General features: G+C 40.0%; 1 protein-coding gene across 6 annotated transcripts in view; it reads left to right on the top strand.

The window, feature by feature from the left end:
- SMG1 (SMG1 nonsense mediated mRNA decay associated PI3K related kinase) overlaps positions 1–24,659 on the top strand; it is a 120,320-nt gene that overhangs the window by 83,537 nt on the left and 12,124 nt on the right. For 4 of the 6 annotated variants that reach the window (XM_074382240.1, XM_074382239.1, XM_074382241.1 and 1 more), the window contains 17 exons: positions 2,063–2,285; positions 5,169–5,415; positions 5,834–6,063; positions 7,640–7,888; positions 9,264–9,596; positions 9,719–9,937; positions 10,508–10,698; positions 11,411–11,583; positions 11,732–12,011; positions 12,477–12,749; positions 13,216–13,450; positions 14,634–14,860; positions 17,876–18,026; positions 18,124–18,313; positions 18,489–18,958; positions 20,728–20,865; positions 23,115–23,267. In XM_074382240.1, coding sequence (XP_074238341.1) covers positions 2,063–2,285; positions 5,169–5,415; positions 5,834–6,063; positions 7,640–7,888; positions 9,264–9,596; positions 9,719–9,937; positions 10,508–10,698; positions 11,411–11,583; positions 11,732–12,011; positions 12,477–12,749; positions 13,216–13,450; positions 14,634–14,860; positions 17,876–18,026; positions 18,124–18,313; positions 18,489–18,958; positions 20,728–20,865; positions 23,115–23,267 — 3,982 coding nt within the window. Of the gene's footprint in view, positions 1–2,062; positions 2,286–5,168; positions 5,416–5,833; positions 6,064–7,639; positions 7,889–9,263; positions 9,597–9,718; positions 9,938–10,507; positions 10,699–11,410; positions 11,584–11,731; positions 12,012–12,476; positions 12,750–13,215; positions 13,451–14,633; positions 14,942–17,875; positions 18,027–18,123; positions 18,314–18,488; positions 18,959–20,727; positions 20,866–23,114; positions 23,268–24,659 lie in introns of those variants that run through there. The other 2 variants (XM_039478376.2, XM_074382243.1) reach the window with 2 other exon arrangements.

Below are 24,659 nucleotides of genomic sequence, written 5' to 3'. Positions count from 1 at the left end.
AAGTTTAAATAACATAAAATTTACTATTTTAATCTTTTTTTTTTTTTTTTTTTTGAGACGGAGTTTCGCTCTTGTTACCCAGGCTGGAGTGCAATGGCGCGATCTCGGCTCACCGCAACCTCCGCCTCCTGGGTTCAGGCAATTCTCCTGCCTCAGCCTCCTGAGTAGCTGGGATTACAGGCACGCACCACCATGCCCAGCTAATTTTTTGTATTTTTAATAGAGACGGGGTTTCACCATGTTGACCAGGATGGTCTCGATCTCTTGACTTCGTGATCCACCCGCCTCGGCCTCCCAAAGTGCTGGGATTACAGGCTTGAGCCACCGCGCCCGGCCATATTTTAATCATTTTTCAAGTGTACAATTCAGTGGCATTAAATACATTCACTATATTGTATAGTATCACCATGGTCCATTTCCAGAACTTATTAATTATTTTAAACAGAGTAAGCTCTGTACTCATTAAAGATGATCTCTTCATTTCCCCCTTACCTAAGTTCCTAGTCACCTCTATTCTACTTGCCATCTCTATGAATTTGCCTATTTTAGCTACCTCATAGAAGTAGAATCATACTGTATCCATCCTTTTGTGTCTGGCTTTTTATACTTAGAATAATGGCCTCAAGGTTCATTGTGTTGTAGCATGTGATAGAATTTCATTTTTTTCATGACTGAATGGCATTGTATGGTTATACCACATTTTGTTCATCCGTTTTTGGATAGCTAAGTTGCTTCTACGTTTTAGCTTTGAACGATGCTGCTGTAAACATTGGTGTACAAGCATGTGTTTGAGTCCCAGATTTGTATAATTTTATGTGAATTTTGTATATGTTTTGTGGATGAGCCAGTGGATTTGCTGGATGATATGGCAATTCTGCATCTAACTAACTGAGGAACTGACAAACTTTTCCACAGTTGCTGCAGTGTTTTAAAATCCTCCTAGCCATGCATGAGGGTTCCAGTTTTTCCTAATCTTGCAAATACTTCTTTTTTCTTTCTTTTTTTTTGACAGTAGCTGTTATGGTGGATATGAAGTGGTATCTCCTTGTGGTTTTGATTTGCATTTTTCCAATGACTAGTGATGTTGAGCATCCTTTCATGTATTTTATTGGTCATTGGCATGTCTTTGGAGAAATGTCATTACAAATCCTTTGCCCATTTTTAAATTGGGGTTTTTGTTTTTTTTAAATTGTTGAATTGTAGGAGTTCTCTATGTGTTCTGGATACTAACCCTTATCAGATACATGATTTGCAAATATTTGCTACCATTCTGTGGGTTGTCTTTTCATTCTCTTCATAGTATATAGTATTTTTTGATTTATAAAAGTTTTGATTTTCATGTAGCTCAATTTACTCTGTGCTTTTTGTGCCATATCCAAGGAATCATTGCCAAATCTGGTATCATGAAACTTTTCCCTTATGTTTTCTTTTAAGTGTTTTGTAGTTTTAACTTTTAAGATAAGGTCTTTGATCCATTTTGAGTTACTGCTTCATTCTTTTGCAGTGGATATCCTGTTTTCCCTGTGTCATTTAATTCATTGATTAGAGGAGCTGCCTCTTTTATGAGCTGCATTTAAAAAAACAAAACAAAACAACAACAACAACAGTTTTTGGTTGGGCTTGGTGGCTCATGCCTGTAATCCCAGAACTTTTGGAGGCCGAGGCAGGTGGATCACAAAGTCAGGAGATCAAGACCATCCTGGCCGACATAGTGAAACCCCATCTCTACTAAAATACAAAAAATTAGCCAGGCCTGGTGGTGTGCGCCTGTAGTCCCAGCTACTCAGGAGGCTGAGGCAGGGAAATCGTCTGAACCCGGGAGGTAGAGGTTGTAGTGAGCTGAAATCACACCACTACACTCCAGTCTGGCAACAGAGCAAGGCTCTGTCTCAAAAAAAAAAAAAAAAATTCTTTGTTAGTAATTTACTTTGTGAACGTGTTATTGCTTTATTTAGACTGATTTCTTGGTGCTGTTTAGGAGTTGATATATTTAAATTGTTCCATGTTTGTGTAAAACTTTAATGTACAGTAAGTTTTTGAATAAAAATTTCTTCTTGGTCAGAGAAGAGAAAATTGCAATCATGAGGGAGAAGCACACAGCTTTGATGAAGCCCATTGTATTTGCTTTGGAGCATGTGAGGAGTATCACAGCGGCTCCTGCAGAAACACCTCATGAAAAATGGTTTCAGGATAACTATGGTGATGCCATTGAAAATGCCCTGGAAAAATTGAAGACCCCATCCAACCCTGCAAAGCCTGGGAGCAGCTGGATTCCATTTAAAGAGGTACAGAATAATCCCAGGTGTGCTACTGAAACAGCACAGTTCCCATGAAATTTAAATTTAAATAAATAGACTCCTTACTTGGAACGTAAGAGATTTTACAAACCTGTAGAAGGCAGCCTGTGGCCAGTTGCTTATAAGGAATTTAGAAAAAAGTGGTTTTGTTTAAGAATTTGGAAATCAGTAGGCAAAGGTGCCTAATCTTTCATGTATGGAAGGTTCATGCTGGTGAACAACACATGAAGAATTTAGCCAAGGGAAGGGGCTGTGACCCTGAGCCACATATTGGTTACCTACTTTATTCACCTCATAAAAGATAAGAAATTTAATCTTGTGCTTATTTAGTTTTTCAGGAAGAGAGCATTCAATATCTCTAACAGATAAAATACCACCTGTAACAACATAAATTTTTAAAAGTAGTCGTTCTGGAATCAATTCCACATATGCTGTGTGGGATGATTAGTGTATTCACATATTTGAGAATCCTTACCCTTTATATTTTGGTTTTTCTTCTTTGGTCTTTATCTTTTCTAGCAAATAACACCATTAGTTGGGGGAAGCTTATTACTTTGTAGCTCTAGCTTTTTTCACTTTGTAGCTCTAGCTTTTCCTTCTCCCTCCCTCCTTTCTCTGTCTCTTACCTTTATTGCTTCTAGCTGATTTCTCACTGAACTTGAGCAGTGAAAAACCTATTAAAAGATAAATGTAGAAACAAAAAGTGCAGCCAACTTTAGTAAATGCAAAGTGCCAAATTCAGAGCAAATAGGTAGAAGTACAAGAAAGAAAACTAACATGAAGGATGAAGTTTATTATGTGGTCTTGCCAAAATTTGAGTTTCATTGTGTGTGTGTGTGTGTGTGTGTATAGGAGGGGAGGAGGGGTTTGTTTTGTTTTTTTAGTTGCAATTTAGGTTTTGGGGTACATGTGAAGAACATGCAAGATTGTTGCATAGGTACACACATGGCAGTGTGATGTGCTGCCTTTCTCCCCGTCACACCTGTATCTGGCATTTCGACCGAATCTTGCTCTATCACCTAAGCTGGAGTGCAGTAGCAGGTTCTTGGCTTACTGCAACCTCTGCCTCCTGGGTTCAAGGGATTCTTCTGCCTCAGCCTCCCATGTAGCTGAGATTTCAGGCATGCGCCACCATGCCTGGCTAATTTTTGTATTTTTAGTAGAGATGGGGCTTCACCATGTTGACCAGGCTAGCCTCCAACTCTTGGCCTCAAGTGATCTGCCCACCTCCGCCTCCCAAAGTGCTGGGATTACAGGCTTGAGCCACCACACCTGGGCTGAGTTTCCTTGTGTTCTAAGACCAGTTTCTTGTTTCATTTCCCTTTCAGTAAATAAGTTAGAAAAGAGGTTATAGGAGGAATGAATACTTTGTGAACTGTGCGTGTATGTGTAGCTGAACAATGATCTGTTATCTGAAAATACCACAGTTTATTTATTATTTTGTCACTGGGCACTTGGGTGTTTCCAATTCGCTTTTTTCTTTTTATGAACAAAGCTTGCTAAAGATTGCTTTACATTGTTTCACATGAAAGCAGAGTCCAGAATTTGTTAATTTGGGTGTATATTATTGACTTTGGTGCATGTAACAACACAACTGTACATACAGACTATTTCCTGTGATTATTATAAAGTATTATGGGGCTTTTCTGCATACCTCAAATGGTCAGACCTCTAAATGGTTACTTCTTTGTTAAAATGTTCTTATGGCCGGGCGCAGTGGCTCATGCCTGTAATCCCAGCACCTAGGGAGGCTAAGGTGGGCGGACCATGAGGTCAGGAGTTCGAGAAGAGCCTGGCCAATATGGTGAAACCCTGTCTCTACTAAAAATGCAAAAAATTAGCCAGGTGTGGTGGCATGCACCAGTAGTCCCAGCTGCTTGGGAGGCTAAGGCAGGAGAATCACTTGAACCCAGGAGGCGGAGGCTGCAGTGAGCTGAGATCGTGCCACTGCACTCCAGCCTGGGTGACAGAGTGAGACGCCATCTCCAGGAAAAAAAAAAGTTCTTACTTGTCTTTGTCTTTTCTTCAGTTTTGTTAAGTGTCTTAGAAATCCACCAAATTTCCTCTCCTCCAGTTTGAGAAGAGTAAATAGAGCCTCATTTTTCTTATAATTTAATGGTAATAACTTCATAGGTGGCTTTTTAAGGGTTTGTCTACCCGACAGCCAGCCAACTGCTAGCTGTACCTATTGCAAAGAATGGTTCGATTTGTTTTGCCATTGTTCATACTTAGCTCAACATTGCAGAATTATTAATAGTTGCTAAAAGCCCGGAATTGGGTGATCATAACAGTGTTTTCCTTCTATCTCTTGTAATTTCATTGCTTGTTTGGACAGAGGAGAAGAAAGAGCCTTAACAAAGTGGGAATCCTGTAGTGCACATCAGCCACCAGTGTTACCCATCCAGGATGGCACAGATCCCAGTACTGAGTTACATTTAAAAATAAGAACAACAGATAGTTGTATGGATTTTAAATTTTACTTTTGTTGTTGCGTTTGAGACAGGGGTCTCCCTCTGTCACACAGGTTGGAGTGCAGTGGCGTAACTTTGGCTTACTGCAACCTCTGCCTCTCGGGCTCATGTGATCCTCCTCTCCTGCCCCAGCTTCCCAAGTAGCTGGGACTACAGGCACAAGCCACTTTGCTGACTAATTTTGTATTCTTGTAGAGATGGAGTTTTGCCGTGTTGCCCAGGCTCGTCTCAAACTCCTGAACTCAGGTGATCTGCCTGCCTTGGCCTCCCAAAGCTCTGGGATTACAGGCGTGAGCTGCCGCCCCTGGCCTACAGTTTACTTTTATGCCAGATTGAATGTGTAAGAAAATAAGTATTATAATTATGACGTGAATTTGTTTTTCCCATCTTATGTATACAGATAATGCTAAGTTTGCAACAGAGAGCACAGAAACGTGCAAGTTACATTTTGCGTCTTGAAGAAATCAGTCCGTGGTTGGCTGCCATGACTAACACTGAAATTGCTCTTCCTGGGGAAGTCTCAGCCAGAGATACTGTCACAATCCATAGTGTGGGTGGAACCATCACAATCTTACCGACTAAAACCAAGCCAAAGAAACTTCTCTTTCTTGGATCAGATGGGAAGAGCTATCCTTATCTTTTCAAAGGTAGAATTTAAGACTTCCTCCATTTTTCAGAAGAGTGTTAGTCTTGCTAATGCATTGCGTGAGTGTGGGTGTATATCGTAGGAGATTATTTCAGGTGAATTTCTGTATGTCATTATTAGCTTGCAGTGCCCTGTATCTTATGTGCTTTTGAAGGGCAGTGGTTGGATGCTGTGCAGAAAGATTTTCAACCCCTACTTTGTGTATGAACTCATACAAGCAGGACAAGTGAAGTACAGCTAATAATGCTAATACATACTGCTAATATCTTGTCACAGAATGGAATTCTTTAATGCTCTCAGTGTGCCTCACGGACTGTCAGTTTTTGACTCCCGTTGCTAGTTGCAATACCACAGAGGAGTGGTATTCTCCCAACCTTGTTTGATCGCCTACCCTAGCTATTTTAATTTTGTTTTCGTAGGACTGGAGGATTTGCATCTGGATGAGAGAATAATGCAGTTCCTATCTATTGTGAATACCATGTTTGCTACAATTAATCGCCAAGAAACACCCCGGTTCCATGCTCGGCATTATTCTGTAACACCATTAGGAACAAGATCAGGACTAATCCAGTGGGTGGATGGAGCCACACCCTTATTTGGCCTTTACAAACGATGGCAACAACGGGAAGCTGCCTTACAAGCACAAAAGGTTGATTAAATTATCAACACAGTATATTAGTCTATACTCTTGTTATTATGTGAAATACTTCTAAGCTTACTAGACCATTTTTGCATGTTTATAAGCATTAAAGAAGGAAAAGACTTGAGGTCCTTAGAGCAGTGTTTTTAGGTACCTTTTTATTTTTTGAGACACAGTCTTGCTCTTTCACCCTGGCTGGAGGGCAGTGGTGTGATCTTGGGTCACTGCAAACTCTGCTTCCCAGGTTTAAGCGATTCTCCTGCCACAGCCTCCTGAGTAACTGGGACTCTGGGGGGTGGACAACCACACCTGGCTAATTTTTGTATTTTTGGTAGAGATGGGATTTTGCTACATTGCCCAGGTTGGTTTTGAACTCCTGGCCTTAAGTGATCCACTCTTCTGGGCCTCCCAGAATGCTGGGATTACAGGCATGTGCCACCGGGCCTGGCCTTGGGATACCTTTTATAAAAATAAAGTTTTTTGCTTTTTTTGTTTTTTAAAGGGAGAGGGTCTTGCTCTGTTGTCCAGGCTATAGTGCATCATAGCTCATTGCAGCCTTGAACTCCCGTGCTCAAGCGTTCCTCCCACCTCAGCCTCCTAAAGTGCTGGGATTAGGGGCATGAGCCACCACGCCCAGCCAAAAATAGTTTTAAGAGGCAAGAATGATGGCATTGGGTTTATCAAGACAAATTGGAAAGGGGCAACGTGTGGTTGTTCATCACTCAATAACTCCTGATACTTTACCTCTTAATGTTTTTATTGGGTTTATCATTCTTTTAAATTAAATTTGTAAATAATAGCTTTAAAACCCAGGTTCTTTTATATATGTAAATAAGAAGCAACTTTAAATTTGGAGTTAATTTCCATGACATCCTATTTTGTACCTGTGAATTTTATGCTTTGATTTAGACTAGGAGTTTAATTTAGGATATGTTTAGCCATGTGTCTGAGTGCTTAATATATGCCAGGAACAGCAATAAGCTCTTAGGATAGTAAGATAAATTTTAAACAGTCTTAGCTTTAGGATCTCACATCTAGCTAAAGAAAATGCTTCTGATTAAGGTAAGTAGGGGAAAAAAGTAAAGAGTTTGAAAGGAGTCAAGTTTTAAACCTAGGCCCAGGAGACTGCGGAACTGTTATTGAAGGATAATTTAGAGAAGGGCTATCTAAATTCTCATGTAATGTGTTTTTGAATTTCTATTGTTAAGTTCATATTAATGATTAAGTCATATGTGAAGAGTGAAGTATGTGCATAAATTATGAAGTATAATTTTAAAACTGAATTCTGTATTATACAGAAGAAAGCAACTTGAGTGTTTAGTTTTGAATTAAACTTCAAGAAAATTGAACAGTAGACCAGTTTTTCAATAAAGTGAATGGGCCTAATTAAAATAAAGTTATAGATTATAAGAATCATAAGTCAGAAGAATTAGCTATTTTGTATTAATATATGATATTTAGCTGGGTAACTAGTGAACGCTACTGAAAAATCATTTTTAAAAATTCTACTTTACATAAAAAAGATACTCTTTTTCCTTATATAAAATTGATATTTTCTTTAAAACAAAATGTTTTTTTCCTTAAGGCCCAAGATTCCTACCAAACTCCTCAGAATCCTGGCATTGTACCCCGTCCCAGTGAACTTTATTACAGTAAAATTGGCCCTGCTTTGAAAACAGTTGGGCTTAGCCTGGATGTGTCCCGTCGGGATTGGCCTCTTCATGTAATGAAGGCAGTATTAGAAGAGTTAATGGAGGCCACACCCCCAAATCTCCTTGCCAAAGAGCTCTGGTCATCTTGTACAACACCTGATGAATGGTGGAGAGTTACGCAGGTATGTGCTTTGTTTTAGACTATACTCAGTAGTAGTATCTCTTGGGCCTGCTACCCTTCTTATCTGTCTAGTTTGTCGTCTTTCCTTTCCTTCCTCTGTCCCTCCAGCCTTGGTAGTTTGAGACCTATATTTGAGGCTAATACTAACAGTTATAAAGGCATGAACATGACTGTATCTGAGGGCAGGATGGAGATAGAGTTTTGGATGAAATGAAAAGGAGATCCTGTTGGGTGTAGTGGAGCACGAGTTCAAGAGATCGAGACCATCCTGGTCAACATGGTGAAACCCTGTCTCTACTAAAAATACAAGAATTAGCTGGGCATGGTGGCGTGTGCCTGTAGTCCCAGCTACTTGGGAGGCTGAGGCAGGAAAATAGCTTGAACCCAGGAGGTGGAGGTTGCAGTGAGCCAAGATTGCGCCACTGCACTTCAGCCTGAGTAATGAGTGAAACTCTGTCTCAGAAAAAAAAGAAAGAAAGAAAGAAAAGGAGATCCTAAGCAAATTAACACAGGAGCAGAAAACTGAATACTGCATGTCCTCACTTGTATGGAAGCTAAACATTGAGCACACATGGACACAAAGAAGGGAACAACAGACACTGGGGCCTATTTGAGGCTGGAGGGCAGGAGGAGGGTGAGGATGGAAAAAATACCTGTTCACTCCCTGGGTGACAGAATAATGTATGCAGCAAACCCCAGTGACATACACATGTCCCTCTAAGCCTAAAATAAAAGATGGAAGGGAAAAAATATTTTTAAATAAAATCAATATTAAGTTTTAAAAAAAGAAGGAGACCAGGTGTGGTGGCTTGTGCCTGTAATCCCAGCACTTTGGGAGGCCAGGGTGGGTGGATCACCTGAGGTCAGGAGTTCGAGACCAGCCTGCCCAACATGGTGAAACCCTGTCCCTACTGGGAAAAAAAAAAAAATTAGCCAGGCGTGGTGGCAGGCCCCTGTCATTCCAGCTGATCGGGAGGCTGAGGCAGGAGAATCACTTGAATCTGGAAGGTGGAGGTTACAGTGAGCTGAGATCACATGACTGCACTGTAGCCTGGGTGACGAGCAAAACTCTGTCTCAAAAAGAAAAGGAGAATAAAAAATTTAGAAAGTGGCAAACAGGAAGGATGAAGAAAAGTCTCTCTCTTTTTCTTTTAAATCCATCATCCTGATAGCGAATTAACTAGGACCAGTCAGGTGTACGGTGTTGTATTGCTGCATGACTACATGCAGCAACCTTGAGGAATGCTTTTTATTTGTTGATTTATTTTAAAATAAGGAAGTACGTTTTTGGTGCTTTGTAAATTTTATGTTCGTCCGTGCTCGAGGGGAATTTCCTAATGGTGTTTCACTTACTGCCCCCATTTCCTTTCCTGTAGTCTTATGCAAGATCTACTGCAGTCATGTCTATGGTTGGATACATAATTGGCCTTGGAGACAGACATCTGGATAATGTTCTCATAGACATGACAACTGGAGAAGTTGTTCACATAGATTACAATGTTTGCTTTGAGAAAGGTAAAATAAAAGTGTACTTTACATTTATGAGGGTCAAATGTTTTTTGGTGAAAGGGCAAAAATACAATGATTTGTCTTTTCAAGGTAAAAGCCTTAGAGTTCCTGAGAAAGTACCTTTTCGAATGACACAAAACATTGAAACAGCACTGGGTGTAACTGGAGTAGAAGGTGTATTTAGGCTTTCATGTGAGCAGGTATGCTGTTTTCTCTTCAACTTTTTAGTTTACTCGTTAAATGAACAAAACCTGTGGAATGAAAAACACTTCAGTGATGAAACTTGTGGCAGACCTTACTTTTAAAACTCTCCTGAAAACAGGTTTTACACATTATGCGGCGTGGCAGAGAGACCCTGCTGACGCTGCTAGAGGCCTTTGTGTACGACCCCCTGGTGGACTGGACTGCAGGAGGCGAGGCTGGGTTTGCTGGTGCCGTTTATGGTGGAGGCGGCCAGCAGGCCGAGAGCAAGCAGAGCAAGAGAGAGATGGAGCGAGAGATCACCCGAAGCCTGTTTTCTTCTAGAGTAGCTGAGATTAAGGTGAAGTCAGGGATGGAATAAGTCATTGTTTTCATTTTATTAATAGAGTAAACATGCTCATCAAAATGTTGAGTCAAATTGTTTCTCTAATTTTTCTGGGCAAGACTAATGTATAATATTGAAATGGCAGTTAAATATGGGGAATTTGATGTCATCTTTTTATTAGGCAGTTCACCCATTGGAACACACACACCGTTACATTCCACACTCCTAGGAGGTGGGTTCATGATTTGAAAAAATATAATTATTGAAATGTGTTTACCAGTCATAACTGTAAGTGTTCTTTAATTGGATAGCTTTGTTTCCCCATCTGGTAGTCAGGGATGCCAATCTTGTTCTGGGTGACATTGGCAACTATTAAATTAATACGTGATGTTACAGGATTGAGCCTATCAGTTTCTGCCTGTGTAAACTTGAACGCGTTAGTTGTCTTTGCACAGTGGAGGTGATGCATCACCCCTTTGGGGTTTTGTAGAGATCTAAGTAGGATGTGCAAAATGTTGTTCTGACACTGTCATGTCTCACAATTGGTCCTGTAGGAGTCTTTCTAATCGTAGTATCTTTTTACAGGTGAACTGGTTTAAGAATAGAGATGAGATGCTGGTTGTGCTTCCCAAGCTGGACAGTAGCTTAGATGAATACCTAAGCTTGCAAGAGCAACTGACAGATGTGGAAAAACTGCAGGGCAAACTACTGGAGGAAATAGAGTTTCTAGAAGGAGCTGAAGGGGTGGATCATCCTTCTCATACTCTGCAACACAGGTTTAAAATAGTGTTGAATTCTTACTTTGAAATACATGCCATTAAGTAGAATTTTCAAATTGGTGCAAAAATATGGATTAGAATTGTAACAACTCACATAAATGATAAAAGCTGTCTTAGTGACTCCAACTTCAAAGTTAGTAAACAAAAATTCACTGAAATGTTCTGCTTTTATTATATTTAACTTAAATGTTTGGATGACTAATTATGGGAGACAGGTGGGTGTTGTGGTTAGAACACAAAACTTGGAATCAGAAAATCTGGGTTTTGGTTTTCTCATTTCAGTTACTGTATCTGAGTCCTTATTTGTTTGTACAATGGCAGCTACTTCATCTACGCCACTGAGTTAAATATCAAATAGGATGATGAACTGAAAGAACCTTAGACACAGCAGGTTCTCAGTTAAGGGTAGTTGAATATGAAAGTGTCAAGCATTGCATGAGGCTTTCAGATTACAAAGATCTGTCAAGCATCAGTCTCTAACCTTCGAGGATCCCAAAACTTGGTAGTTTTAATTAAAATGTTGTGAGCATAGTTGAGGGAATCACAGGGTCAGGAAAAAAACAGAGAAGTAAGGGCCATTTGAACAGAGCCCTCAACATGGAAAGGAGCTTACCAGACAGTCTATGTGTGAGCACATTTGAGGTTAGGAGAGCATGTGTAAGAAAAACAGCAAGTAATCTTTTGGTTTTGTTTGTGTCCCCCTGATTAGGTATTCTGAACACACCCAACTGCAGACTCAGCAAAGAGCTGTTCAGGAAGCAATCCAAGTGAAGCTGAATGAATTTGAACAATGGATAACACATTATCAGGCTGCATTCAATAATTTAGAAGCAACACAGCTTGCAAGCTTGCTTCAAGAGATAAGCACACAAATGGACCTTGGTATGGGTTGACTTATTTTAGGTTCACATGTGAAACTATGAATTTTATAGTCTTGTGTTTTTGTGTAGGGTTCTGGTTTGTGCTGGCTTTCAATAATAGCTGACTTAACACTGTTTTACTGTGATTAATGTTGTCTTCTTACCAAAAGGTCCTCCAAGTTATGTGCCAGCAACAGCCTTTCTGCAGAATGCTGGCCAGGCCCACTTGATTAGCCAGTGCGAGCAACTGGAGGGGGAGGTTGGTGCTCTCCTGCAGCAGAGGCGGTCAGTGCTCCGTGGCTGTCTGGAACAACTGCATCACTATGCAACCGTGGCTCTGCAGTATCCAAAGGCCATATTTCAGAAACATCGAATTGAACAGTGGAAGACCTGGATGGAAGAGCTCATATGTAACACCACGGTGGAGCGTTGCCAAGATCTCTATAGGAAGTAAGTTGATAGTACTTAATTTTCTTTATTTCTTGTTGCGAGTGGAAGCAAAGTTGTATTCTGTAGCCTCAGCCTCCCTGGGCTCAGGTGATCCTCCCACCTCAGCTTCCCAAGTAGCTGGGACCACCACGCCCCAACAAGTTTTAAATTTTTGTAGAGATGAAGTTTTGCCATGTTGCCCAGGCTGGTCTCGAACTCCTGAGCTCAAGTGATTCTTATGCCTCGGCCTCCCAAAGTACTAGGATTTCAAGTATGAGCCACAGTGCCTGGCCTCAAATGTTGATTCTTTCACACTCACCAACAAGTTTTCTTAGGAAATTGCTTAAGCTCTTGAGACATTTTTATCTGTAAAATGTAAATGATGATTTCTGCTCTTCAAGGTGTGGATGAGGATTAAATGCAATATTCTTGTGTATGTTGGGAGTGGTTGTGTTATAAACAAGCATCTCTTTTTTATTTTTATAGATATGAAATGCAGTATGCTCCCCAGCCACCCCCAACAGTGTGTCAGTTCATCACTGCCACTGAAATGACCCTGCAGCGGTATGCAGCAGACATCAACAGCAGGCTTATTAGACAAGTGGAACGCCTGAAACAAGAAGCCGTCACTGTTCCAGTTTGTGAAGACCAGTTGAAAGAAATTGAACGTTGCATTAAAGTTTTCCTTCATGAGAATGGAGAAGAAGGATCTTTGAGTCTAGCAAGTGTCATTATTTCTGCCCTTTGTACCCTTACAAGGTGAGTTAGCAACTTCATATTGGACCATTTTCTGTGCCTTATTTTTAATCCCAAACCTAAAATGTTTTTTACTTTTCTTTGTCTTGCTGAGTGTTACAGCTGCTTGCTTTCTTTCAGATTTTAATTGTCTTTGGGCTTTATTTTTTATTTTTTGAGATGAGATCTCACTCTGTCACCCAGGCTGGAGTACAGTGGCACGATCTCAGCTCACTGCAACTTCAGCCTTCCTAGTAGCTGGGACTACAGGTATGTGCCACCACGCCTGGCTAATTTTTGTATTTTTTGGTAGAGATGGGGTTTTGCCATGTTGGCCAGGCTGGTCTCGAACTCCTGGCCTGAAGTCATCCACTCGCCTTGGCCTCCCAAAGTGCTGGGATTATAGGCATGAGCCCTTGACTGGGTCAGTTATCTTGTTTTGTGTATACATTTAACTAAGCTTCACCATACAGATATTTATCTCTTGTAGGCGTAACCTGATGATGGAAGGTGCAGCGTCAAGTGCTGGAGAACAGCTGGTTGATCTGACTTCTCGGGACGGAGCCTGGTTCTTGGAGGAACTCTGCAGTATGAGTGGAAACGTCACCTGCTTGGTTCAGTTACTGAAGCAGTGCCACCTGGTGCCACAGGACTTAGACATCCCAAACCCCATGGAAGCGTCTGAGACAGTTCACTTAGCCAATGGAGTGTACACTTCACTTCAGGTGAACACTTATAATTTATCTTAATATTATAAGTTTGTTTTATATATTGAATATTGTCTTTCTTATCTCTTTAATCCAGGGAAGCAATTTGACTTCCCCCTTTGAATGTTGCTGAAGCAGTCATTTAAAAGAAAGATCATTGAGAGGTTTATAGCCATAATTTGGTTATAGTTGCTGTTTTTTTTAATTTTTATAGCAGCTTCATTTGTAATAGTCAAAAGTTGTAATCAAGTCAGATGTTCATCAACAAGTGAATGGACAAATAAACTATGGTACACCCACATAATGGAATACTCAGCAATAAAAGTGAATGACCCCTTGAAACATACAGCCACATGTATGACTCTCACAATGATTATGCTGAGCAAAGAAAGCTAAACATCCCTACCCCTGTAAATGGAGAATGTGTAATGTGAGAAAAAGCAGATTAAGTGTTTACTTGGAGATGAGGGAGGTGGTATGGAGAAGCATGAGTAAGAGACAGTAAAAAGAATCAAGAAGAAATTTGTAGGGTAATGGATATGCTGACTTTCTTGATTTTGGTGAGTTTGCAAGATCATATGCGAGTACCAAAGTATGCCAAATATGTTTTAAACATGCAGTTTATTATGTGCAAATTATACCTTGATAGAGTGTTTCTTTTTTTTGAATAGAAGCCAGTTATAACCACACCAAAAAGAATAACAATACTAATGTCACTATCAAAAATATGATTTCTAAAAATTAGTAATATTATATAATATACTTTTGGGCAGTTCCTTTTGTTCTTAAGGTATGTCATTCTAGGAATGTTTAATTATATGACAACTTTTTAAAGTCATTTGAGATAGTTCCTGAAAATGTTCACGACTATAAAACAGAATTTAAAAAGAAAATTTTTAAAAGTAGAAATAAAAAGTTAAAAAAATGATGTACTTGGCTGGGCACTGTGGCTCACGCCTGTAATCCCAGCACTGGGAGGCTGAGGTGGGTGGATCACCTGAGGTCAGGAGTTCAAGATCAGCCTGGCCATCATGGTGAAACCCCATCTTTATTTGTTTGTTTTTTTTTAAAATGATGTACTTACATGAATGAATTGATGGCATAATTATATGTCTGCTCTTAATATATGGCTCTAAGTCTCCAAATGTGTAACTTAGCTAAACTCAAAAAACAGTAACAATTATTTTTCTCATATTTATAGGAATTAAACTCAAATTTCCGGCAAATCATATTTCCAGAAGCACTTCGATGTTTAATGAAAGGGGAATACACGTTAGAAAGTATGCTGCATGAACTGGACGGTCTTATCGAGCAGACCACTGATGGTGTTCCCCTGCAGACTCTAGTGGAATCTCTTCAGGCCTACTTAAGAAATGCAGCTATGGGACTGGAAGAAGAAACACATGCTCATTACATCGATGTTGCCAGGCAAGTGAATGCTGGCTGTACCATTTCCTCGTAAAAGAGATGGGACAGCGAGAGAAAGGGATTCTGAGCTCTTACTTTACCGTAAGTTTACTTTTAGTCTTTTTTTTTTTTTTTTTTTTTTTTAAGATGGAGTTTCGCTCTTGTTACCCAGGCTGGAGTGCAATGGCACGATCTCGGCTCACTGCAACCTCTGCTTCCTGGGTTCAGGCAATTCTCCTGCCTCAGCCTCCTGAGTAGCTGGGATTACAGGCATGCGCCACCATGCCCAGCTAATTTTTTGTATTTTTAGTAGAGATGGGGTTTCACCATGTTGACCAGGATGGTCTCGATCTCTTGACCTCATGATCCACCCACCTCAGCCTCCCAAAGTGCTGGGATTACAGGCTTGAGCCACCGCGCCCGGCTTACTTTTAGTCTTTAGAGCAGGTATGATTACTTATAAATGCTCATATATGTATCTTTTAATTTTTTTTTTTCCTTTTTGAGACAGAATCTCACTTTGTCACCCAGGCTGAAGTGCAGTGGCACGCTCTCAGCTTACTTCAACCTCTGCCTCCCAAGTTCAAGCAATTCTCCTGCCTCAGCTTCCTGAGTAGCTGGGATTGTAGGCATGCGCCACCACACCCATCTAATTTTTTTTTTTTGTATTTTTTTGTATTTTTAATAGAGACTAGGTTTCACCTTGTTGGTCAGGCTGGTCTCAAACTCCTGACCTTGTGATCCCCCTGCGTCTGCCTGCCAAAGTGCTGGGATTACAGGCGTGATTCACCACGCCCGGCCTAAAAATTTTTTTATTTTGAAATATTTATATGTCACAAGAAGTTGTTTAAAAAGAAAGTGCAGGCAGGTATTGTGCACGCTTCATCCTTCCTTCAGTGTTAGTATCTTGTGTACCTATAGTACAATAGCAACATTGTGAAACCAACAGTCCATATAGCTTACTCAGATTTCACTAGTTATACATGCACTCGTGTGTCTGTGTGTGTGTGTGTGTCTGTGTGTGTGTGCATGTGCAAGTGTATAGTTCTGTCATATACATAATATGCATTTAGTGCTGTGGTTATGTACATGTACATATACACACAGTTGAACATGATGTTTTTAAAGCCATCTTCTAGAACCCTGTGGAGGCACTTGAAACAGTGTATTTAGCTAACAGAGTATGCACCTCACTTCAGGTGAATACTTTTAAATTAGTTTAAATATTATAAGTTTGTTTTAGATTGAATATTGTATTTTTTGTCTCTTTAGTCCAGAAAAGCAATCTGACTTTGGATGTGTAGAGTTTGGGCAGTTCCTCCAGACATGCATTGTACTCAGAGCTAAGTCCTAAGCTCCTTTGTTTCTAGTGACTCAGGGCCTCTTTTCTTTGACATTCTGATGTCTGATTCACAGAAGCAAGTATAATTGAGAGAGTAGAAATGAATTGTAGCACCGTTTCCTCCCATGGGAAATTTCAAAGTTACAAGAAAGTAGAGAAAATAGTCTCCTGAACCCCATGCCACCACCTTTGGTAATTATCAGCCCTGGGTCAGTCTGGTTTAAATTTACTACCCTAGTTTTTTTGAAGTAAGTGTTTTTTCATTCTTAAATATTAATAATGTAGGAAGTAGATATATAAAATATAAATTTATTTTTCCTTGAATGTGGTGCCATTATTTCACAAAAAAGTAGCAATAGTTTCTTAATGTGAATTATCCTGCATTCAGAAATTTTCGGTTTTTTCATGTTTCTTTGGAGTTGCTATATTCATAGAATGAGAGAAAGTATATAAGTTTTTTTTCTTTTAAACAGAGTCTCGCTCTATTGCCCAGGCTAGAGTGCAGTGGTGCCATCTCAGCTCACTGCAACCTCCACCTCCTAGGTTCAGGCTATTCTCCTGCCTCAGCCTCCTGAATAGCTGGGATTACAGGTGTGAGCCACTGTGCCTGGCCTTTTTTTTTTTTTTTTTTTTTTGAGAGGGAGTCTGGCTCTGTTGCTCAGGCTGGAGTACAGTGGCATGATCTCGGCTCACTGCAACCTCTGCCTCCCTGGTTCAAGCAATTCTCCTTCCTCAGCCTCCCAAGTAGCTGGGACTGTGGGTGTGCGCCACCATAGCCAACTAGAAAAAGTGTAATTATTAATAACGTAAACACATATCAGCTAAGTAGTGACTTAGATTATTTCTAGAAAAGCTTTGTCATATAATTTTTAGCAGTATTTAAGAAGTTAATGCTAGATTTATACATCTTTCTTTTGCCCTGCATTTCAGACTTCATTTCGTCTCTCTTGATATCCTATCTGGGTTCCCCTTATCCTCATGCAGAAGAATGTTCACCTCAATGTGTGCTTTTGGTAACAAGCTTTGTGCCTGGATCTATGGCAGCCTATCTGTGTCTTGTTTCACAGAAGCTTTTTTTGAGTAATCTCAAGTAAAATCTCATACTGTCTTACAGCTCTTTTCCATTAGAAATTTTTCTGGTAGCTTAACAGTTTTAATTCTCTTAAAACTTAATAGTTCCAGCCATTTGGAATAATTTCTCTGTGTGTGTGAGAAAAGAAATAGTACCCGGATACATGAGTGCTATATAAGTCTTAATGATAATGTAGGGTGAATTTCTGAAGACCTTAAATTCAAAATGTGCATAAATAAAAACCAAACAAATCCTTAGTTGGTTGTGTCATGTCTTGTGGTAATAGTGCAAACATACCTGACAATTTACTAGGTTCCCCAGCTTTAGAATTGTGTGATTTATGACATTTTTCAATATGGGATTTTATATTATTTCACATTTTATGTGTAAAGTGAGACTAATCATTCAACTTTGCATAAAATTTAATCATATAACCATTGTTAATAATGAATTGGAATCATTGAAACCCTATTGTGGTGGACATGTAATACTATAACTCCTTCTTAATGCCAGAAAGCTTTTTAGACTTCCCATGTAGCTGTGAGATGTACTCAATTTTTATGTTCCCACCAAAGGCTTTACTTTTCAGTGAAAGTTTTTAACTCCCTTTGTTTTCCTGTAGACTACTACATGCTCAGTATGGTGAATTAATTCAACCAAGAAATGGTTCAGTTGATGAAACACCCAAAATGTCAGCTGGCCAGATGCTTTTGGTAGCATTTGATGGCATGTTTGCTCAAGTTGAAACTGCTTTCGGCTTATTAGTTGAAAAGGTAAATGTGGACTTAAAAATAATGCAAGTGCTGTAAAATAGTTGTTCTATATGTGAAGAGTGGAGAAATTAACTTCGTTTTCTTTTCATTTTCATAGTTGAACAAGATGGAAATTCCTATAGCTTGGCGAAAGATTGACATCATAAGGGAAGCCAGGAGCACTCAAGTTAATTTTTTTGATGATGATAATCACCGGCAGGTGCTAGAAGAGATTTTCTTTCTAAAAAGACTACAGACGATTAAGGAGTTCTTCAGGCTCTGTGGTACCTTTTCTAAAACATTGTCAGGTAATATAATACCTTTAAACATGCTACCTTTAGTTATGAGGCACTATGGAAGGCGGCAGGGTAGAGCAGGCCTAATTTAATTATACATTCGTGACATCTTAAATACTATAAATTAGCAGCATTATTACCTTATTTTTTCATGAAATTCTTTATAAGAAAATTTTGCTTTTTGTAGGATCAAGTTCACTTGAAGATCAGAATACTGTGAATGGTCCTGTACAGATTGTCAATGTGAAAACCCTTTTTAGAAACTCTTGTTTCAGTGAAGACCAAATGGCCAAACCTATCAAGGCATTCACAGCTGACTTTGTGAGGCAGCTCTTGATAGGACTACCCAACCAAGCCCTCGGACTTACACTGTGCAGTTTTATCAGTGCTCTGGGTGTAGACATCATTGCTCAAGTAGAGGCAAAGGACTTTGGTGCCGAAAGCAAAGTTTCTGTCGATGATCTTTGTAAGAAAGCGGTGGAACATAACATCCAGGTTGGAAAGTTCTCTCAGTTGGTTATGAATAGGGCGACTGTGTTAGCAAGTTCTTACGACACTGCCTGGAAGAAGCATGACTTGGTGCGAAGGCTGGAAACCAGTATTTCTTCTTGTAAGACAAGTCTGCAGCGGGTTCAGCTGCATATTGCCATGTTTCAGGTAAGTGTTTTTCTTTTTTCGTTTTTGAGATGGAGTCTCACTCTGTCACCCAGGCTGGAGTGCAGAGGTGCGATCTCAGCTCACTGCAACCTTTGCATCCCAGTTTCAAGCGATTCTACCACGGCCCCCTGAGTAGCTGGTATTACAGGCAAGCACCACAATGCCCAGACGGTTTTTGTATTTCAGTAGATACGGAGTTTCACGATGTTGGTCGGGTTGGTCTTGAACTCCCTGACCTTGTGATCTGCCTGCCTAGGCCTCCCCAAAGTGCTGGGATTACAAGCTTGAGCCACGGTGCCTGGCCAACTGTTTTTCTTTATAATGTGTTTTTCCTCAAGGTAGAAAATTTGAAAAACTGGGAAAATTAATATAAAATAATACAAAGAATTTTTTTTATAACTTCCTGAACTGATGCCAACCCAATGCAAATGCAGCATAGCATTTTGGCGCTTTCTTTCCAATGATACTTCATTTCTCTTCTGTATAGTTGAGATCATTTAGCCTTTATGGTTTGTGTTCTTAGAATTTCTTTCCATCAGGGCTGTATAATAAGCATGGTCTGTATTGTTAAATATTGCTTATAAATACGATTTTTTGTAGCTGGGCATGGTGGCTCATGCGTGTAATCCCAGCACTTTGGGAGGCTGAGGTGGGTAGATCACGAGGTAAGGAGTTTGAGACCGTCCTGGCCAACGTGGTGAAAACCTGGCTGTACTAAAAATACAGAAAGTTAGCCAGGCATAGTGGCCAGTACCTGTAGTCCCAGCTACTCAGGAAGCTGAGGCAGGAGAATCACTTGAACCTCGGAAGCGGAGGTTGCAGTGAGCTGAGATCGCACCACTGTATTCCAGCCTGGCAACAGAGCGAGACTCCATCTTAAAAAAAAAAAAAAAAAAAGCTTTATGGAAAACAGTAAAATTTCTTTGAATTTTAAAAAATCTGAACACATTTTAAACTCAAATCACAGTGTATAGCTTTTATATTGTAGCCCAAATGTCCCTTGGAACTTCTGGAATCACCATTGCAACATAATAGATGGCTTGATGCTCTTGCTAGTTGCCTGCTGCTTTCTGTCACTTTTAGGTTCTGTGTTGAAACAGTCCTTTCTTCTGTTACTACTACCATCTTTCTTTCTTTTTTTTTTTTTTCCCCCACTCTCCTGCTCAGACTTTGTGCTGGACAACACCCCCACTCCACCTAAACAGTGTCTCACTCTGTCACTTAGGCTGGAGTGCAGTGGCATGATCATGTCTCACTGCTACCTTGACCATTCCTCCCACCTCTGCCTCTCAAGTAGCTGGGAATACATGTGTGTAGCCACCATGCCTGGCTAATTTTTGTATTTTTTGTAGAGATGAGGTTTTGCTATGTTGCCCGGCTGGTCTTGAACTCCTGGACTCAAGCAATCCACCCACCTTGGCCTCTTTCAAAGTGTTGGGATTACAGGTGTGAGCTACCAAATTAGGCCTGCTCTATATTCTTAACTAGAGATTGTCTTTATAGGAGATTGTGTATTAGACTTTTACATTCTCTTTAAATGTTGCATGTTAGTGGTCCAAGAAATTTATCAACTATGCTCCACCTCAAGAAGACTTTTCACCTGGATGTGATTCTTTCCAGAATGTGTCTTTTCTCTTACTTGCCTCTGGTCACGTCCCATTGGTTGCAGCTGGGATTTTTTTCTCTCCCCCACAGTTGTACCTCCCTTCCCTTATTTATCTAAAGGCTTTTTCCTGCTGATTTTATTACATTTCTTTTTCTTTGAACAGTGGCAACATGAAGATCTACTTATCAGTAGACCACAAGCCATGTCAGTCACACCTCCTCCACGGTCTGCTATCCTAACCAGCATGAAAAAGAAACTGCATACCCTGAGCCAAATTGAAACTTCTATTGCAACAGTTCAGGTGTGTTTTCTTAGATCTTCCTTCCGGGACATCTTCCTTTTAAAAATAACCAACGCTATGATTGTTAGTGTTCTGTTGTTCAGTGTGTCTATGTGTGTGTGTCCTTGGCCTCTAAGCCAGAAGAGCATACTCCTTTTGACTTTGAGTTTAGTGTGTGTGTGTGTGTGTGTGTGTGTGTGTGTGTGTGTTAATGTATATATACATATCTTCTTTATTGAGACAGAGTCTCACTTTGTTGCCCAGGCTGGAGTGCAGTGGCACTGTCTTGCCTCACTGTAACCTCCACCTCCTGGGTTCAAGCGATTCTCCTGCCTCAGCCTCTCCAGTTGCTGGAACTACTGGTGTACACCACCATGCCCAGTTAATTTTTGCATTTTTAGTAGAGACAAGGTTTCGCCATGTTGGCCAGGTTGATCTGGAACTCCTGACCTCAACTGATCCACCTACCTTGGCCTCCCAAAGTGTTGGGATTACAGGCGTGAGCCACCACGCCTGGCCTCTTTTTTTATTTCTTACCCTCCAAGGTAACCGAATCTTGTAACAGGTATATTTTGAACCAGGAGTAGAAACATACTAAATATCTCAGGTTTTAAATGAATTTTATAATTACTGTGCCTTAATACATTGAGGAAACCTTGGTGATTAGAAAATCTTATACTTAATTTGTTTTGTAAAATGCATAGAAGTAGTTCTATTTTGTTTATTATTGTACCTAAGAAGCATGGGCATTTCTTATGTTGAATAGATAATGGAATTTTGTGGTACCTAAGGCAGCAGAATATTTTTTTGATCTATTATTTTTGACTGGATATTGAAAGCTAAATATATAATGCTTCTACTTCTTTTTATATATAAGAGAAACTGGCCTTGATGAAGGTTATCTATATCTTTATATTGTCTGTCTTTTATACTTCATGTACTCAGTAGTAACTGACATTTTCCTCTTTTGTAAATTAATAGCAGTATAAAATTAAGTGTAGTCACTTCTGTGATATTTTAAAGTTTTGCAATGAAGCTTTTTTGGAGCTCTGTTCTTTGAAGATTAAAATAAGCTTTCTCTACAGTGTATTGGTCAGAGAAAAGATATGTTTTCAACTTAAAAGAATGAATTCTTCCCCTATGATTTTAGAGACATGGCCATGAGGGAAAGTAGAGGGCAGTGGGGAGAGAAAATGTAAATGCCTCCACCTGAAATGTTGAATAAATAATCAGATAACTTTGTTACATGGAACTTTCCTTGTCATGATAATCTGGATGGACTTTTACCATTATTCATAAACTTGGCCAGGCATGGTGTGGTTCACACCTGTAATCCCAGCACTTTGGGAGGCCGAGGCTGGTGGATTGCTTGAGGCCAGCCTGAGCAACTTAGTAAAACCTTATCTCTAGAAAAAATACAAAAAATTAGTTGGGCATGGTGGCGTGCACCTCTCGTCCCAGCTACTCGGGGCTGAGGTGGCAGGATAGCTTGAGCCCAGGAGTTGGAGGTTGCAGTGAGCCAAGATCATGCCACTGCACACCAGCCTGGCGATAGAGCCAGACCTTGCCTCAATAATTTTTTTTTTGTCTCGACAAGTTAGTAAACAAACTTACGAATTGGTGGAAATCTAATTTTTATCTTTCTCAAGCTAAAGTATAAATGGACGGCTGCTTGTGGTGGCTATAATTCCATCACTTTGGGAGGCTGAAGTGGGCAGATCACCTGAGGTCAGGCGTTCAAGACCAGCCTGGCTAACTAACATGGTGAAACTTGGTCTCTATTAAAAATACAAAAACTAGCCAAGTGTGGTGGCGGGTGCCTGTAATTCAACTACTGAGGAAGCTGAGGTAGGGAGCCTAGATCGTGCCACTGTACTATATAGCATGACAGAGTAAGACTCTATCTGGAAAGAAAAAAAAAGTATAAATGGATTTTCTTACAGGTAGCACGTAGAGCTCAGTAAGAATTTGGCATAGCAGAGTTTTTGTTTTTTAAAGGTCATTTTATTTTAAAATGAAAGTGAAACTTCCTTCTGTACATTTTAAGATAATAGTCTGAAAGCCAGTTCTTACCTCTCCAGATATGTTTGGCCTTAAATGTTCAAAGCGAAATCAAGGTTAATTCGAAAAGGTGATTGTTAAAGCTTTTGTTTGCTGAATTACATATGTCTGCCCTGGTTCTTTTGAATCTTTATAGTGTTCTATGAAATACTACACAGATAGGAAGTAGAGAATATCATATACATTAAGGTTCTGCTGACTTTTTATAGGAGAAGCTTGCAGCACTTGAAGCAAGTATTGAACAGCGACTCAAGTGGGCAGGTGGTGCCAACCCTGCATTGGCCCCTGTGCTACAAGATTTTGAAGCAACAATAGCTGAAAGAAGAAATCTTGTTCTTAAAGAGAGCCAAAGAGCAAGTCAGGTATTGTGACTTAGATGTACCATCTTTGTATTCACTTACAGGATTAGATGAGTAGCTGGAAGTTATATGTGGGGGAACCAGGGGAGCTTGAGAGCCCATGTTCTGGTTCACAGCACTGGGAGGAGGGACTGATGGGCCTTTCAGGGCATGCTTTAAGTTGAACCCACAGCTCCTTATTTTCCTGGGCCTTTACTGCCTCCCATTTAAAAATTAATTAAGTGAATTCAGCCTCTGTGGAAAAATAAACAGGATTTAAATTCATATTTGTTTAAGATTCTCAGGTTTTCTTTTATGCAAGTAAAGTGATCCAAAGATTTGGAAAGGTACTTTGAATATTATTTTTTCTGCATGACAATAAAACGTCTTAAGACCTTGTACTCTGTCAAGAGGCTGTGGATTGGGCAGTGGGAGGAGAGCCAAAAAAATTATGGACATTTTCAACTAAGTACAAAATTGTACTAATATATTATATCCACCCATACATCATACTTTATTAAGTTAATAGTGACCAACTTAAGTCTGTCTTATTTCACCCATACTTCCTAATCCTCCTTTCTGTGCACATTTAATAGAAATCCCAAATAGTACATAATTTTATCTATAAATATTTCAGCATATACCTATTAAGAACTATTTAAAAATGTATCATAACTGGACATGGTGGTATGTCCCTTTTGCTCTAGCTACTCAGAAGGCTGAAGCAGGAGAATGGCTTGAAGCTAGAAGTTTGAGATTAGTGTGGGCAACATAGCAGGACCCTGTCTCTACCAATTTTATTTTTTTTTGAGACAGAGTTTCACTCTTGTTTCCCAGGCTGGAGTGCAATGGCGTGATCTTGACTCACTGAAACTTCCACCTCCTGAGTTCAATTGAGTCTCTTGCCTCAGCCTCCTAAGTAGCTGGGATTACAGGTGCCTGCCACCACAGCCAGCTAATTTTTTTGTATTTTTAGTAGAGATGGGGTTTTACCATGTTGGCCAGGTTGGTATTGAACTCCTGACCTCAGGTGATCCACCCACCTCAGCCTCCCACATTGCTGAGATTACAGGCATGAGCCACCGCGCCTGGCAAAAAAAATGTTTTATTTTTTAGCTAGGCATGGCGGCACACACCTCTAGTCCCAGCTACCTGGGAGACTAAGGCGGGAGGATTGCTTGAGCCCAGGAGTTTAAGGTTATAGTGAGCCATAATTAAGCCATTGAACTCCAGCCTGCGCAATAGATGAGACCCTGTCTCAAAGGGGAAAAAACAAACTAGCCACCACAATAATTAATCATACCTTTAAAATGACCTTAATATTGCCGGATAAGTTAAGCAAGAATAAAAGCGAAGGGGAACATTCTGACAGAATTGTCTTCTGAATTTTGGATGTAACGAATTGTAGCTGAATAT

The sequence above is a fragment of the Saimiri boliviensis genome, chromosome 12, assembly GCF_048565385.1.
Source record: "Saimiri boliviensis isolate mSaiBol1 chromosome 12, mSaiBol1.pri, whole genome shotgun sequence".
NCBI lineage: Eukaryota > Metazoa > Chordata > Mammalia > Primates > Cebidae > Saimiri > Saimiri boliviensis.
Note: the sequence above shows the minus strand (reverse complement) of the source record. Positions and strands in the feature narration are given on the sequence as shown.